This window comes from Pagrus major, chromosome 4 (assembly GCF_040436345.1).
Source record: "Pagrus major chromosome 4, Pma_NU_1.0".
Taxonomy (NCBI): domain Eukaryota; kingdom Metazoa; phylum Chordata; class Actinopteri; order Spariformes; family Sparidae; genus Pagrus; species Pagrus major.
In genome coordinates this window covers 23,995,986-24,013,026 of record NC_133218.1, presented here as the reverse complement: position 1 = coordinate 24,013,026, position 17,041 = coordinate 23,995,986, and the positions used below count along the sequence as shown (strand labels likewise).

The 17,041-nt window shown below is 39.5% G+C and overlaps 1 protein-coding gene across 1 annotated transcript in view; it reads right to left on the bottom strand.

The window, feature by feature from the left end:
* Window positions 1-660: 660 nt before the first annotated feature.
* The window catches only part of cpne7 (copine VII), a 37,182-nt gene continuing 20,801 nt past the window's right edge, over window positions 661-17,041 (bottom strand). The window contains exons 10-15 of the mRNA XM_073464433.1: window positions 15,666-15,799; window positions 8,454-8,508; window positions 4,047-4,098; window positions 3,704-3,837; window positions 2,459-2,695; window positions 661-813 (exon numbers count right to left, since the gene is read on the bottom strand). Of these exons, the coding sequence (XP_073320534.1) occupies window positions 661-813; window positions 2,459-2,695; window positions 3,704-3,837; window positions 4,047-4,098; window positions 8,454-8,508; window positions 15,666-15,799 (765 nt within the window). The remainder of the gene's footprint in view (window positions 814-2,458; window positions 2,696-3,703; window positions 3,838-4,046; window positions 4,099-8,453; window positions 8,509-15,665; window positions 15,800-17,041) is intronic.

Below are 17,041 nucleotides of genomic sequence, written 5' to 3'. Positions count from 1 at the left end.
TTAATTTATATTGTGCTAGAAAATTCAGCATTAGTGATTTTCCACTAATCTGTTCCAATGTCTGGAATTAATGACCATAATCCAAAATAAAGCCAATCCTGCAGCCAGAAGGATTTAAGTACATGATGGAAGGTCTTCTTGTTATTCATCTGTAATATCTGAATTTAATTTTGTTCAAGTCGAGCAATCTAATTTTGATTGCAACACTGAGCAGTACATCTTTTAAAATTATCTGACGAGGAAAACATTAACATAATAGGTGCTGAATTTCATGTTCAGTGAGGAATAATAAGCGTGCATCCGATCGATGAGATCAGCGCTGAGGGATTGGCCTTCATGCATAAAAACTATGGAGAAAAAAACAATCCGCCTGGACTCATGATGCTGAAACAGCTGGATGGTCAATTTGCACACCCAGGGAGAAATGCTGTATCCACACTGAGCAGATAAATAAAAAAAACCCACAGTCTCTGTCGCACCATTCTTGTGTAAACACTTTGATAGCAGTGGGGAAGGGAAATAAATGGGTAACATCACATTTAGAAAGATTTTCTCTTCAGTCCTTTGTCCAAAATCACGAGGCATGCGTCCTTTCTCTCTCTCTCAGTTTGCCGGACTGGTGCTGTGGTCAAAGCTCGGTCCCAGGAGACAGGTGGGTGGTTATTCTGTTGGGGTGGTGGCGACCGGGCTAAGGATTGGGGTCAGCGATTCCCTCACAGGACACATAGGGGAGATGGCCTTATGGCTGTAGTACTCAACAACTTGCTTGGGCACCTCTGCCAGAACACATTTGGCCAGCGCTGCAGGGGAAGCCTGCAAAAGAGACAGAGCATAGCTGGAGGTGTCACAACAACTGTTAAAGATTATTTTAATCTGAGATACACAACATTTTCCAGTGGAGCTTCTAAGTGTTTTTCCTGATCAGGGGACTGTGGGTGGTGTAAGAACTTCTTTCTTTGTTTCAGACAAATTAAAAGAGATATGTCAGTGTCAGACATTATTTTAAACTATTCTGCTCACGATGCTGGAAAAAGTCTCTTGATCCCAAGAGCTCCATGAAAATGACTAGTAAGATATGCAGTGTTTCAAACAGTGCAGTTTATTTATTTATTTTTTTTAGAGAGATTTTTCTTTGTTAGACAAGCGTGTTAATAAAGTTTGCTGTTACAGCATATTTCAAAATGTATTTTCAGAGGCATTTAACTCATTACATAAGGGCATCATTTAATTCAAATGTGCAGGCCGGTGCAATAAATGTGTCGAGATTACTTAGAATTTATGTGCCAAGTTGGGACACATTACTTAGCGGAGAAGGGGAGTGAGATACTCATAATCCTATTTCCTAAAATAAATAATCAGTTAAACTACGCAGATGGGTCAACAATTAAAGGAAAACCCAGCTTAAAGTCTCTTGAGCGTTTAGTCAAGCCAAGAAGAAGAGCTTCAATGCTCCTTGCACAGATTCTCAACATATCTGTAACTCTGCTGGAGGGATGACCAGTACTATTCTATTCAGACCGAACACCAAAGCAATCTTATTTGACAACCTGGGAATGAGACTCAACAATCAACTCTCTCTCCAAGATCACCAAGAATTTGTTACAACACTTCCATAAAGGGAAAGAAAAGAGACAATACACTACACACTCAATAATGAAACTAAATAGCATATTTTGTTCTACTCTCCCTGTATGGTCAAAGCTCTTGTCTTTCATAAAAGATAGACATAAAATAGTAAAAAAAAAAAAAAGAAAGAAAAGAAAAAGATGACTATCGGAACAAAGATAGCTGCTGAAAGTAGTAGTGTTTAATTTTGTGCATTAAAGGGTAACAATTTACACATTAAAGTGTGTTCACAAGTTCTTGGGGAGTATTGCTACATGTGCAGTGGTACTCCCAAAGACCTGTTAACACTCTTTAATGTGTACAATTGATGGAGTTACCCTTTAACTGGTTTAAGATCTGGTGACTGAAGATTATTCAAATCATTTTGATACTAGCTCCTCACCTATCATCACCTTGTTACCAGTATGGAAGCATCAGCATTTGTTAGGTATCTGCACTCATGTATTTAATTATGTTTGCCTTTAATCTGCCATCTGCCATCCATACATACATAGAAAGTATACAATAATGTGACAAAACATTTGGGAAATGTTTCTGTTTAGAATATGAGACATCTAGGCAGTATATTTGTGCAGCTGAAATGTTGCTGATTGCATGTAGCTACATTTAGAATACATTCTTGTTTTGAAGAAATTTCTGGAGCTCCTCCAGTTCATGATGCCCATCTGTAGCACTGGCAAAGCCAGCAAGAGCCTCCTGCTCTTTTAAATAACAAGGAGGGGGACGTTATATAAAAAAATTTAATGTCCATGAGCATCACCAGCACAGCAGTAGGAGTGGGGCTGGAGAGAAAACTGAGAGTCAAGATTTAAAGAGAGAGAAATGAACTGACCGTTTTGAAGTCTCTGAAGGGCACGAACTGCACAATGTCCCTGAGGACGGGTTCACCCTTCGGTGATCGTAGGACTCCATCATCTCCATCCAAAATCTGCATGTCTGTGAAGTCTGCATTGCCCACGCCGACAATGATTATGGAGAGAGGCTGGTAGGAGGCTCGTACAATGGCTTCACGTGTGTCTGCCATGTCTGTCACCACGCCATCCGTGAGGATGAGCAGGATGTGGTATCTCTGGAAGAACATTAGAGCTTTCAGTGTGAATCAATCCATTTTTTTGTTGACCCATTTTAACATTGGCAACGTGCAGTTGTAAGCAAGGACACCTCTCAGTGGGTATTTATGTCTGATTAGTCTTTTCATGCTGTGTTGAATAATTTTACAGCCTCCACTGAGAAGATAAGTTTATGTGTGTCTGCCACTTTGTTAAAGTGTGACAGAAAACAAGAGCAGATAAAGATAAAGTGTGTATTAAAAACAAAAGACGGAGCGGCTAAATAAAAAAAAAAAAAGCAGCAGAGAGATTTTATGTGTGTGAAAGAGCATATGTGTGAAATTACTTTCATGTGTCTACTGAACGGGATAATATGAATAGTACAGTACAAGAATATTAACATGGCACAATATACTTAAGCATTTCTGATGGTTCCCATGAGAAGTGGTTAGTTTATTGGTAGCAAGACTATTAAATGTTTTACTGAATGTTGCCAGTATGTGCATTTCTATTGCATGCCCTGAAAGCCTAATTGTTTACTGCAGCTCATTTACTGATCAAATAAGGGCTGACATTGTGGAGATAATAATTACATGAAGGTCAGCGATTACAGGAGTTTAATGGTTCACAACACGATGTCCATGTAGCCGGTGGGTAATTTAAGATAGTAAATAGATGAAAGACAAGTGTTTTTACTCCCAAAGCGATGTGAAGGAAAGATAAGCAGCACAGTAACTTATTATTCATATTTTAACTGTAGCTCATGTGTTAATTTCTAGCCAAAAAAGGTCTTGATATTGAAATTTGTCCAAAAAATTCACCACTAATACAGCACTTTATGGTTTCAATCCATAATTTAAAGAATACTCATTTGTTCGACAATGGGCTTTTTGCGCTGTAGGGCATCATTACCATACACAGTGAGGTGAACCAGAGGCTGCTCACTCTGGGAACTCAGTGGGATGCACAACAACAAACCCAGTATTACATCCACATATTTTTTTAATGGAGTATAAAGGGACACTCACAGAAGCATCTTTAATGTTGCCGTCGCCTGCTGCCAGCTTGGCTATTCTGTTAATGATGGGAGAGACATTGGTTGGGCCATACAACTGGATCTTTGGAAGGCAGTTCTGGTATGCTTCAACCACTCCTTGGATCTCTGAACAAAGAGAGCACAGTAGCACGAAACATCAGTATCGTTATCTACACTTTAGTGTCTGTAAACCTAAAGGTACAATCAGACAAATTATTCACTGCAGTCTAGCAAAGAATTTCTGCCTCACACAAGTTAAAGAGGTTAAATCCACAGATGTATCATCAACATAGAGATGCACTTTTCAGAGTAGCTGTGCACAGGCCTGTCCATACCTTCACATTCATCATCCTCTGGGTTGAAATTAATGGCAAAGTCGTGAGACACCTGTGGATGGAGAAGGAGAAAATTGTTTAACACTGCTAGAGTGAATGGCAATGTGCTCTGCAATTATTTCCCTAGTGTATCGTAAATGACTCCCGCTCTGGAACCTGGACGTTCTTCAAGTATTGCTGTAAATTCTGTGAAGAAGTTACTTTTGACATCCATAGAGTGCTGCAGGAATTATTCAGAAAACCTGGAAATATGTTAGCATTTTTGCACTTCCAGTTCCCTCGTCTCATAGTCAATGGGGTTTTTTGAATGGGTTTTTGGTTAAATGCCTGAAATAAGGTCAACTGTGGTTAACATGAGCTTAATAGATTTTAGTTTTGTTCTACAACATAAAATACATCAGTTAATACACAACATCTTGATGAAAGTGTTTACACTTCTTAAAAAGGCAGTTGCTAACAAGGGGCTAAATGAGACTACATACTGTAAGTTGTCAGGGACATTAAACGTCATCATGCCGGACACGGATACTCATCTAATCACTAGTCCGTCTTCATAGGCTGACTTTAGTTGCAAACTTTTCTAACTCTAACTTTACAACTTGTGGATTGATCAATTTAAAGTGAAGTGTGTATAGTGTAATCTAGAAAAGAGCTTGGTGGTGGTGACATGGAAGTCATGTGATCATAAAGCGGCCAGGAGCTCAGCAGAACCAAGGGAACCAAAAGTGACCAAAACAAGACCTGAACCTAGAATTTGGAACATATTCTGAGTCAGAAAGACTTGATTTAGAGTTATATGGACACTTATAACACTTGTAGCTTTGTGTTTTGTTAAATAAGAACATGTATGAAGTGTTATCAAGGGAGAATGACTATTCGTGTGGTACTACCAACTTATAAGGCCCATACAAAAGTATATTAGGATCATAAGTCATGTACAACAACATCCTCACGTACTATCAATAAACAGTAATTATGAGGTTATTGAGGTAAAACTCTCAAAAAATGATCATGCAGAATATGGGCTTAATAAGTGCACTATAATGATATGAGAGCCAATATGCTCCTAGCTACAGTAATAAGCAACTACATAATGGTTAATATATGTTTCCTAATATGAAGTGTTTCAGATGTATTTATAGTAGTGATTAAATTGTCAAACATTACTTTTGCATGTAAAATAATAAAAAGCAGGGTGATTATGTGCTAATACTATGTGCTAATACTATGTTCAGTGAAATCAGGAACTAATAGCAATGATGAGTTCACTGTATTGAGTTTTTGCATAATTAAGCTAATGTTGTGTAAAATGGATTAGAAATGAAGACAATCAATTTCAACTACTGGATAAAAGTTGCTTAATTTTATTTTCAGGTGAGTTTGTCATGTGATGTACTGGTTGTTGTATACTACATTATGCTTGTATTAATATCCTCTTTTATCTGGTCTATTCTCGCCATCCAAACGTCAGATTGAATTTGTTCAACTCAAAGCTGCTTTAACTGGCAAAAATGAAATCCTCTTCTTCGTACCTCCTCTCACAAGAAAGCACAAGTTTTTTTCCACAAGCAGCCAGATCAGTGACAACTGACTCCTCTCCAGCTGGCTACTTTTTAAAAAGTCATTTTTGTCTTTAATGTGATTAACAGCCTGAATTCAGTGACTGTAAAGATAGATATGAGGAGCCTGAGACAAATCAGTCACACAGACCACCATTAAGATTTATCATTAGCCCACTAGGGATCTTGTTTTGTATCTCATTTAACAGGCCTGTCTCACAGCAGACCTTTTGACATGACATAGCAGGAAATTGACAGGCATGACTAATAACATTAATAATGGCTGTCTTCCATTTAGGTCTTTTGTTTATATGCAGGCTGGTTCACTGGCACGGCAAGTATTGGTAATGTTATTAGTTACACCTCTGCTGTTTCTGCTACTGTATGACAGTCAGTCATTCAATATTACAGTCTTATCTTTAAGCTTTGCCTGTTTGCCCAAGTGCATAATTTTTTTTTTTTTTTGGGGGGGGGGGTTAACACCAGTGCAAAACAAACCTCCTTAAATTAAAGGTTTTAAAGGCCCTGAGAACATATTGTCTCATTCATCTTCTTGCAAAGAGCAAAGGGGAAAAAAACTAAACTTTCTGCTAAGGTCTGAAGTCAGTTTTGGTTGCAGTTCTTGGTTTTGTTTCAGAATATGTCTAATTTGTCGGACTAGCTGATCCTTCATCTGACTGGGTTTGTTTGTGTTTGTGTAAATTAGAATCTATGGCCCCAAACATGGCTCTGAAATATTTTTAGCTTATCTTTGCTGTGTATTGATGAATCCATGACGTTGTCCATGGTGCTGAACTACCAGACGGGATTTGAACTGAACCTTTTTCTCTCAGTCCCAGCATTGGGTATTATATCATGGGTCTATAATATTCTCTAAACTATATACCATGAATACTCAATGTAATACTTTATTGTATCCTATATACTCCATAAAGTAGTGTCACATTCATGATCAATATGACAAGTAGCAACGTGCAGTCGGGAAACAGCGAGAGGATCATAGAGACTCACTGGGAACTAGTATTCCCAGGATATTCTTATAAAGTTTCTCTGATCATTCAGTAGTGTCTCTGCTGCTGAAAATACGCCTCTAGACCGAGCCACCACCTCTGTAACAAAATATTTTAGGGGAGACATCACTACAAATTAGGGATGTTAATGATTACTGATTAATCAATCGATCGCCATTAAGAATATAAACAATAAAAACTGTCTTAACAATATACATTCTTTAGGTCTGGTCCAGTTTGTGTTCAGACTGGCTTCTTAAAACTCATTCATTGGAGAATTTTGGCAACTGTCCCACTTCGTAGTCAGGACCTGCCTGAGAAATCAAATTTGGTTCACTGATAGCAGGTCATGTTGCACTTAAATGCTTCTTATGTGTTATTAAGTTCTCTGGTGTCACGCAGAGTTCACATAGAAATTACTTAATAACTGGGTATGGGGTTCTGAGGGATCAATGTCACACATGGACTTAATGAACTGCTTTTGACTGTTAGATTGATCAAGGAAAATCCCTAAACTCACATTCTGACACACATGCATGTTTACCAAAGGCATTGCATAAATATTTATATAACTTAATATTCTAATTTGCTTGCAGACGACCAACAACCACATCAGTCCACTTGGAAGCAAACAAGCAGAGTGAGACCGTCTAAAGTTGAGGGTCTTGGTGCGGTTGTTATGTTTGCACCAGATTTTGATTGACAGCTTTCACACCAGCAACAGACAAACTGTACTAAACAGGCGAATGCACCAGAGTCGGTTTTAACCAAACCAAACACAATTAGAAGTTAAAGCATCCCTGAACTTTTAATGAATAATACCGAGGGTTTTCTTGAATTCTTAGCTTTGACTGGTGCAAAAGTGGTCATGAAGGTTGAAGGGAAATATATAAAATTTGAAACAAAGTTTTCAGAGGCTTTACATCAACAAAACACAATACACCATATTCAGTGCAATGCAATGTGAGGCTTCTCATCTGATGGCATCCTTAGCTGGTCAATGAACGTCTTGGAACTTAATCTATATTCGTTTTGTAATCACACTTAGTATAGATAACACATAATTAAGGACACAAGAGTGCATAACAGCACATCCTGAGAAAGAGGCCAGGTCCATGAAACTTGAGCACTGTGAGTTCATAGATGCAATTCATGATTAGTCTAATGACTTAATTAGCATTCTTATGCACCACCAAGCACAATGTGGCAACAGCAGGCAGTAAAATAAATGTGACTCCTGCGAGGCAGTCACTGTCACGGTAAATACAGATATTAATAGTTTGTATTTACTGAGTCTGATTGGCATGATGATTATCAGTATTTCACATCAGCACATATAACACAGAACAATTTTTACATTAAACATAGACAGTTCTGGTTTGATTAATTATCAAACATCATAGTGATTCAGCTGTGCATTTGTGTTTGTGTGTGCGCAGTGTGACTCTTCACATGTCAGACGTCCCCCCAGGGCTCTATTCAGAATCACTGAAGGCTTCTGGTTTTGCTTAAACAAATGCTCTGAAACTCAGGAATTCTTATGTAAATCTAGCATCTACTCTACAGGGGCTTTTATGTCATCAGAGCATGTTATTTTCTCCAGACAAGTTGATATTTCAAGACAGGGGGCTCATGAATAAAAATAAACTCGGTGATTAGTTTTAAATATGAAATTTTGACAGAATGACTATGTGTGCCGTATAATAGGTAACTGAAATCAACTTGCTCACTGTAAAGTCCCAGGTGGTGTAAAATACCAGGATCTGATAAGAGCACATGAATATACAGTGTGCATAATATTGTTCAAGCAGAGCGGAGATATGAATGGAGATACTCACCTCATAATTTGGAGGAATTCTGGCACCAAACCCCAGCGCTGAAAATCTTTTGTCGCTGAAACGATAAGCAAATTAATCAGTCATGTGGAGTTACGTCAGTTTAATCTGGGATGTAGCATGTGACAGTGATCTCAAAATGTTGATGGCTTATCCATCTGTTCTCGTTTCCAAGGGCAAAACCCTTTCTTGTTTGCATTTCATAAATGTTAAAAGCTTGAATTACAATTTGAAATCCATCCCACAGTCCCTGCAGCCAGTGTTTTGCACCTGTTCAAAGAACTTCCAACAGTCTTTATCCTCTCTATTTTTCAGGGCAACGGTTAGATGAGCAGATCTTACTGTAAGAGACTCTGCTATGCTGGATTGTGTGCTCACTCTCAAGGGCCAGGCTGCACAGCTTTGTACAAATGACAAAGACCAAGGCTGTTTTATTTGTGCATCTCAATTATGAGCAAGACAGACGTGTTGTAGAGAGAGCATTACGGTAAACTAAGACCTGAGCCCACACCTTCACAGCTGTCGACAACAGCAAATGTGATGTTTTAGGTATACAAAGGAAACACTGCATGTGTAGATACACTGGACAGTGAGGTTCAACACTTGGCTACTTGATGGTTCAATAATACACAGTAGTTGTGTGGTGGTACTAGCAGTAAAATGCTTACAAACAAGCCCCAACACACATAAAAATATAAACAAAAAACAATTCCAGTGAATGCCAAATATAATAATGAACAAATGAGTCCCCAGTGAAATAAAATGGGAAAACTAAAGGTGTATAGAGGGGCTTGGGCCTCAAGGGGTTCAGTTAAGGCAAACAAAAGCTAAACAAACCAAAAAAAAGTCTGGCTATTTGAAAGGCAGGCTACACACTTGCAGCCTAGTCCAGATGCAGGTAGTCTAGTTGAAGGGTGACTGTTGCTGGTCACTCAGCTGGGTTGTTGAAAGCCCAAACACAATTTCCCTCAACTAGAAAGAATGGGGCAGTAAAGAAATCTCAATGGGGCCTAAACAGACCAGAGTTTTTGGCTGACAATATATGGGGATTCGGTCTGCAGTGTTTCATGGACATAATCAGAATGGGAATGAGTCCCTCCTGGATGCCTTGCCCAGCCATCTACAGCTACAGTATTGAACATATTCCTCTAGGATTCAATCAATCATGAAGTGCAATCCAAAAATAAAATGCTCTACAAAAAGCCAATAAACTCCATCAATTTTACACATTAAAGTATGATTCCAGGTATAAGTATAAAGCCTTTTGTGGCTCCAGAGGAAGCTGAATGTAATCTGATAAATGACCTCAAGGGAAGTCACTTAGAGGCTAAGTCGTATTGTGGGTAATGTAGGCAGCAGGTCTGGAACATTCCACTGGTCTGAGATTGCACTCCTAAACCGCTGTTGGACTCATTATGTATAGTTTACAAACAAATGATCAAAATCAATACAGCAGAACCAGAGATATCAATTTTTAATGCCATGCATTCTTCCTTTTCAACACATGGTGCCTACATTACCCACAATGCAACTTAGCCACTGAGTGACATCACTGGAGTCAATTTATCAGATTACATGCAGCTTCCTCTGGAGCCACAAAAGGCTTTAAACTACCTTTTTCACATATGTAACAATACTCCCCAAGACCTGTGAACACGCTTTAATGTGTAAAATTGGTGCCGTTACCCTTTAATGCACATAACAAAACAAAGCTTTTTGTATTACTTTCAGCAGCTATCTTTGCTCTGATAGTCATCTCTTTTTATCCCTATTTTAGGTCCGTGTTTTATGAAAGACAAGAGCTTTGACCATGCAGGGAGAGTCGAACAAAAGATGCTATTTAGTTTCATTATTGAGTGTGCAGTGTATTGTCTCTTTTTCTTTCCCTTTATGGAAGCGTTGTAACAAATTCTTGGTAATTCTGGAGAGAGAGTTGGTTGTTGAGTCTCATTCCCAGGTCGTCAAATAAGATTGCTTTGGTGTTTGGTCTGGACATCCTGTATACTAAATTCACATTAAACAGATAACACTTTTGTGATTTTGCATCATTGAGGACAAGCACACATCACATTACATCAGTGTCTGTTTGCCTTCGGACAGCTTCTGTCAATGCCTGCCTCCCTTATAAGATGACTGACAAAACAACCCCAATCTGTCCAGCCTCGCACAATCGCAAATCACATCTGCAGCTCGACAGAATCTTTGTTTGGGGCACAAATATTTGAAATGATCAGTTTAACTGTGGACATGTGGCGTGTGTGCTCTAAATTGTGCACGGGAAAGTTGACTGTGTTATTTTAAGTGTTGATTTATTTGCTGTGTTGACAAGTGTTGATTGGAGAGTTGTTTGTCCACTCACAGAGCTAATATGGCTTTGAGGCAGCTTTTCAGAGCTATCAGAAGTGTTTAATTAACTCTGATGGGTGTGGACTTGTAAAAACACTGGCAGAGTGACGATTTTTAACACACTCTGAGTGAGCAAAAGACTTTGAACTGTAAACTTACTTTGGCAAGTTTCAGTTGTCCTACTACAGTAATTAGTAGTATCGTTAATTCATGTTGTTGTACGAGAAAAATACACCAACACCGAGACAGATAGCAAAATATATATATATCATTTTTTTTACCCTCCTCCTCAACTTGGAGGAGAAAAAGAATAATGTGTCTTTTACTATAACCAAGCAGTATTATATTTACAGTGGCTTTAAATGGTAACAGCAACAGCCTGCAGGCTTTGGAGAATTTGAGCTCAGTTAAAAAGACATCACTGAATATGGTACACAGCCCATTCTGAGTGCATATTTGGTTACCATCATTATCCCCTCTTCCAAGGGGGGGAAAAAAAGATGAGCATGTGAATGAGTCCAACGTCTATTCTCTGTAATGCTTCCTCTCCACATGCCTTGGCTAATGGGCTGTACGGTATCCCGATATAAACACACTCCAGTAACAATATTCCAAAGAAATTCATAGATTTCTGGCTCTACAACTCAGACAATGGCATGAAAAGATGGCTCTGCTCGAAATGCAACTTCAACATCGACATGCTGACTCTTTTTATCAGTTGTCATAAAAATCACTCCAATTCACCGAATAAAGGTTGAACACCCACAATGTGACCTTTCAAACACACTGAGGCATGTTATGTGGATGCAAAATAATAGTCTTTGGTATTATGGTTTTTACCCGGCTTTACCAATGTGGCTGTGAATGAAAACATTTTAATTGGGATGGAGTTATTCATGCTGAGGCAATTTTACTCTGAGATGCATTGTATTCTTGTTATTGTTAACAAGGCCGATACACAGCACTCATTATCTTGACCTCTGTGCTCTTTCAATACTTTCATAGATTTGCCCTTGGAGCCTTAATGAATTGATTTCTATGCACAATTTTCAAATTTCTTAACGCCTCATTTCCGCTCGGTGTGGTGTTGTGTAGGTAATTATGGATGTACACACCAAGTGTTCAATGAAAGGAAATGCAGTTCTTTATGGATGGATAGAAACGCCACTGCTAACATTGGAGAGAAGCTATTTTTTTTCTGTTTTTAAAATACACAAGGAAAGGACAACTACCACTAGTGTTATGATGAACTCTGTTACACAGCTAGCATGCTGCCAATGTTAGCTAAATGTGCCATCAAATATTTCACTTTCAATAACAATAAACAAAAATCTGGATCTGAAATCTGCCACAAAAGTATACATTTTTCAACACACTCCAGAAATACTCCGGACGGGGGAAAAGAGATGTTCCAACTCCAGAGTCAAGATATGACATAGCACTTTCAGCCCAGACAAAAGGACAGAGTTGACTACTGCCAAGCCATTTTCATCCTATGAATTTAGCTGTGAGGTGCACGGTGGTCCTTGTTTTCTCACTTTTTGTCTGCACACGTGAGGAGCCACGGGGAGATGTGCCCGGTATAACAGCCCTCTCAGCAAGGTAAACGAGCCTCTGCCCACACAGAAAAAGGCTAATTACTCCAGCTCCATAATGCACTCCTCTGCAAAATCCCACATCACCTATATTCACTAAAGGCTAAAAGGTTTGCTTGCCCACGTTTTACACCTCAATAACAATTCCAACTTGAGAGGGAAAGGCTGCCTACACTTCACTTCACTGTTCACCCAGAGGCATGTTTCCATGTATGATGCTCTAGTGTATATATGTAAACAGGACAAAATGATAAAGCTACAAGGCTGAGCTGCTAATTTTCAGGCTGTTTTTTCAGTGTCTCCAGTGCTATCTCTTGCTATGCTATAATTAGCCAGACAGTGCTCCCCTGATATTCAATAGGAGGATCTGCATAAATCAAGAGTCAGAGTGTTAATCCTCATCTGGCTTAGTTTCGACAGATGAGAGGGTCTTTCTCTGAAACATACCATATTATAAATAATTCTCCATTAATTAGGAAGTACCTGCAAGTCTACCTGAAATAACTAACAGCTGTTTGCACATTTGTACATTGTTTAATAGTTGTTCTCAATAATTTCTACAAGCATAAAATGTGTGCGACTGAAGCCAGTATTCACATGTACAGTAACAGAGACAGTATATAACTTTGTTCAGATAGCGTCAGCGTCTCACGATTCCTCAAGCAGGCTTTAATGTCGCACCTCCTCTGTCTTTACATCAGCCTCTACGCCACACTGTTATTTCTCCAGCGATAAATGCCTCCCACTTCTTTGTGAAGTGCCTGCTTTCCTGGTGTTAGCCCCTCTCTCTGCGTGCGTTCGGCTGTAGTTCAGGGTAATGAGCCTGTGCCAGCTAAGAAGGAGAACCAGGAGCCGCAACAGATGCTGTGAGGAAACTGTATCATAGCATTATCCACAGGAGAAAGCACATGCAGCCACCACTGTGAGCATAGAGACGGTGAAGCGCATGTAAAACAGTTGTCCTCGCAAACAACACAGGCTTATGCAAGAATGTCACAGTGATTCATAAACTAGTACCATGACTTTCTTCTATATACTGTATACTGTATATACTAGTTACTGTACTATGTATGTATTTTTCCTTTACTAGACAGTGACTGTAGTCGCACTATTAGTAAAACATGGGGATAGATTGGCATATGACATGTAATTAATGCAACAATCATACTATATGTGTCTTAAAGCTGCAGTAGGCAAAAATTGTGCAAACCTAAGCAAAACCTTATGCCCTCTCTCTGCTGCCTCGACCCAACCCGCTAAGCCCCCATCACATCAAACCCACAAGTTCAAATGACAGCAGAGAGAGTCGATTGCCCGGCAAAAAGTCACAGCTTTAAGATCCCGCTTTCCACGGCATAAGCCTCACTAACCTCACCCCAGTCCCTCTCACAGTGATTTGTCTCCTCCAAGACGCCCCTCCAGTGCTTTGCTGCCCCAGGGCAGGGCGCCCCAGGATCCAGGCAGCTGCAACACCATCTAACAGCGGGACATGAGGCTCATACACCACGAATATACACACACACACACACACAAGCCTCAGAAGTTATTCCCCACTGTTTGTCATCACGCTTCTTTGTCACTCATTAATACGAGTGGCATGGCATCAAACATAATGAGCCTGAAGCCGCGTGTGGAGCCGGGACGTGTTAACAGACAGGTTTTCTACAACCCTGATTCCACAGAAGTTGGAACACTGATATGAAATCGATTGAAAACAGTACGGAGACAATATATATGTCAATGTAAATATATGCTTATTCTGAATTTGACGCTAGCAACATGTTTCAAACAAGTTGAGACAGGAGCAACAAAAAACTGGGAAAGTTGTAAAATGCCTCCACAGGAAAACAAGTTCATTGGTAACAGGTGATAGTATCATGATCAACAGTATCAGTATCATGACTGGGTCATTCACAAGCAAGGATGGAAGAGGTTCACTACTTTGTGAAACACATGATTATATAAAGGATATTTCTACATCGGCTCAGGAACAATTGTATAAACTGCTGACAGTAAACACAGTTCATTTACAAATGACTACTTTCTGAGTTATTTTATGTTTTACACAGCATTCCAACTGTTTTTCTGTCAGACCATTTGAATTACCAAATGTTGAAGGGTTATTATGGAAATTTTCCCCAATAACGGCAAAAAAAAAAATACTGCTTACCCCACCACGAGGAGTGGCTGCTAAAAACGTAAAAGTCCGTCTCTGGTCACTGTTTGGTTTGTCTCCTCTGAGGGGGAGTACAGTGCACTGGACAGTATGAGAAAACTGATGTGTTTTTGAGCATTAAAGCATGTAAACCTATTCTAGAAGTAACTCAAAATGAACTATGAACCTGAAAATGAGCATAATATGTCTCCTTTAATTTACTACAAGAAGCATTTCTTAGCCTGCTAGTGTTCACTATGGCTGTTTGTGATATTTTCGAAAAATAAAAATCATATGTTCGATTTGTTGTTTGTAGAGTTATTTTCTTATCCAAGCTGTTATGCTAGAATGGGTCAGAAATAAATTAGTAAATTGCTTAAAAAATCTCTGCCAAAAATCGGTCTGTAACAAAACTGATGGATTTAAGCGATTTAAATGTCTGTGGCTGATATAAAGGTCAAAATGCCATCTCTCTGACAGAATGTTTAAAGCTGGAAATGAATGAATGCGTTGAGAAAATGGCTTGTCATGAAGGAACCATAAAGGAATGTGCATCGTGTCCATGTCCTTGACTGACATCTTGAGCCCCAGATTAGTCTCATGCATAAGTAATGTCAATAGAGGCCAAATTTGCTTGCTCTAATTTTGCTAGCTGCAAACAGCGTCTTGTGCATTACTTCACCGTGGGTTTAACACAGATTAAAACTGACTTGCTAATGAGAACTTGATTTGGACAATAAACAGGCTTGTGCTGCATGTAACCGGCTGCTTTTTGGACAATGCAAAGCTCGTAACTCAACTGTTAGAAAGAGTTCAAAATGCAAACTACATTTCAGTGAATAAATGAAACGGGGATGGAGGAGCTGACGGTCAACAGTTCACTTCCATCAGCTCTGTAACAAACTGGTGAGCAGAAATGTAATACCCTGCATGATTGTCTCTGCCATTCAGTACACCACGATTTCCATTACAATCCTTTTTGCTGTGGCTCAGATGGAGTGGCTAGTTTCAGTGCGGAGATCCTACCAAAATGGCATTCGAGAAGCACTCTGCAGCTCTATTTCACAACAGCAGAGACTGAACAAAGAGCCTTTATTGGGAAACAAAAGATTGACGAACCTATCGTAGTCTTGACAGATCTCCCCCACTGCTATCAGAGCCTTCAGATACTCGTTGGGCTGGTAAGGGTTGATGTAGTGTAATGAGCAGCTGTTCCTGGGGTCTCCATTGGACGCTGTAAAGTCAATTGCAACCTGGCAGAAAGAGTTACAAAGTGAGCAGCATGAACAATGTAACAGAATCAATTAAGCTATTTTTCTTCCGCTACTTAACTTTCTGCAAAGACTTTTATTTGGCTGCTCATTCTGTGTGAGCGAGACTGCAGTATGCCTAATGGCAGTATAAATTATCTGATCAGAGGTAGGAATTTGCACTTTTTACACCCACATAGACTGAAGCAGCTACAGCTCCCATATACTGTGGATCCAAGCAGCCAACTGTTTCAGAAGGAGGAACTGCCTCTACCATGGCAATCCTCAGTATTAACATTCACTGCTTCAGTAATCCAGCCAAAGAGTGAGAGGAAGAACTAGAGAGGGCAGACCAAAGGGCAAGAGTTGACGAGGGTTTGAATTTATTCCATGAAGCTGCCTACGACAAGAGAACAAGAACGGACAAAAACACCAACAGGGGATGTTATAAGGAAAAAAAGATCTTTGAATACTGTCTATGGTGAAGAAGTTCCCATATCCTTAACTTGAATAAAAGTAGCAACACCACACTGTAAAAGTCCTTCATTGACAATGTTAAAAAATAAATGGATAAATAAATGCACTGCGAGGAACTTTAACTGGTCATGAAACAGACTCAATCTATTACTGATCTCTCCAAGACTATCAACAGGAAGATGAACTATTTCTGTGCTGAGGATGACTGGTCTCACAGCCAGAGGTTAAAAGCTGCTCTGTAGTCCAGTGGTCATCTTTTGTCCACAGGAGCTGCCAGAAACCACTAAAAATTAAAGTACCTCAAAGTAGCCTTCAGTAAAAGTATATAATTCTTCAGAACTGGTCAACTCAAGGAGAATAGGCAAAGGCATTTCAAGTGAGAACACTGTGTAGTGCCAGAACAATTCTGAAGACCGCCTCCTGAACAGGAAGTATTTAACGCTTACCAGACCCACAAGACTTACTGAATGCCCCATGAGGTTAGTCTTCATTCATCTATGAATATATGTAATAATGCTAGTGGGTACTGGAATCTAAAAAAGAAACTGTGTTTACTGACGTTATCACGTAGTCAGGTTGTGCGATCACATGTAACACAATCCCCCTGGAGACTGACCTGCCATTATCATTACAGCTTCCCTAACCAGTCATCCTAAGGCGACTGATGTTAGATGTCAGCCAAGAGCGAGCCGAATAAACCAGAACTGGCCCAAATCTGCGCCACAGTTCATTATTTTCTGGTGGGCTGGATTTGGCACAGACTTGGGC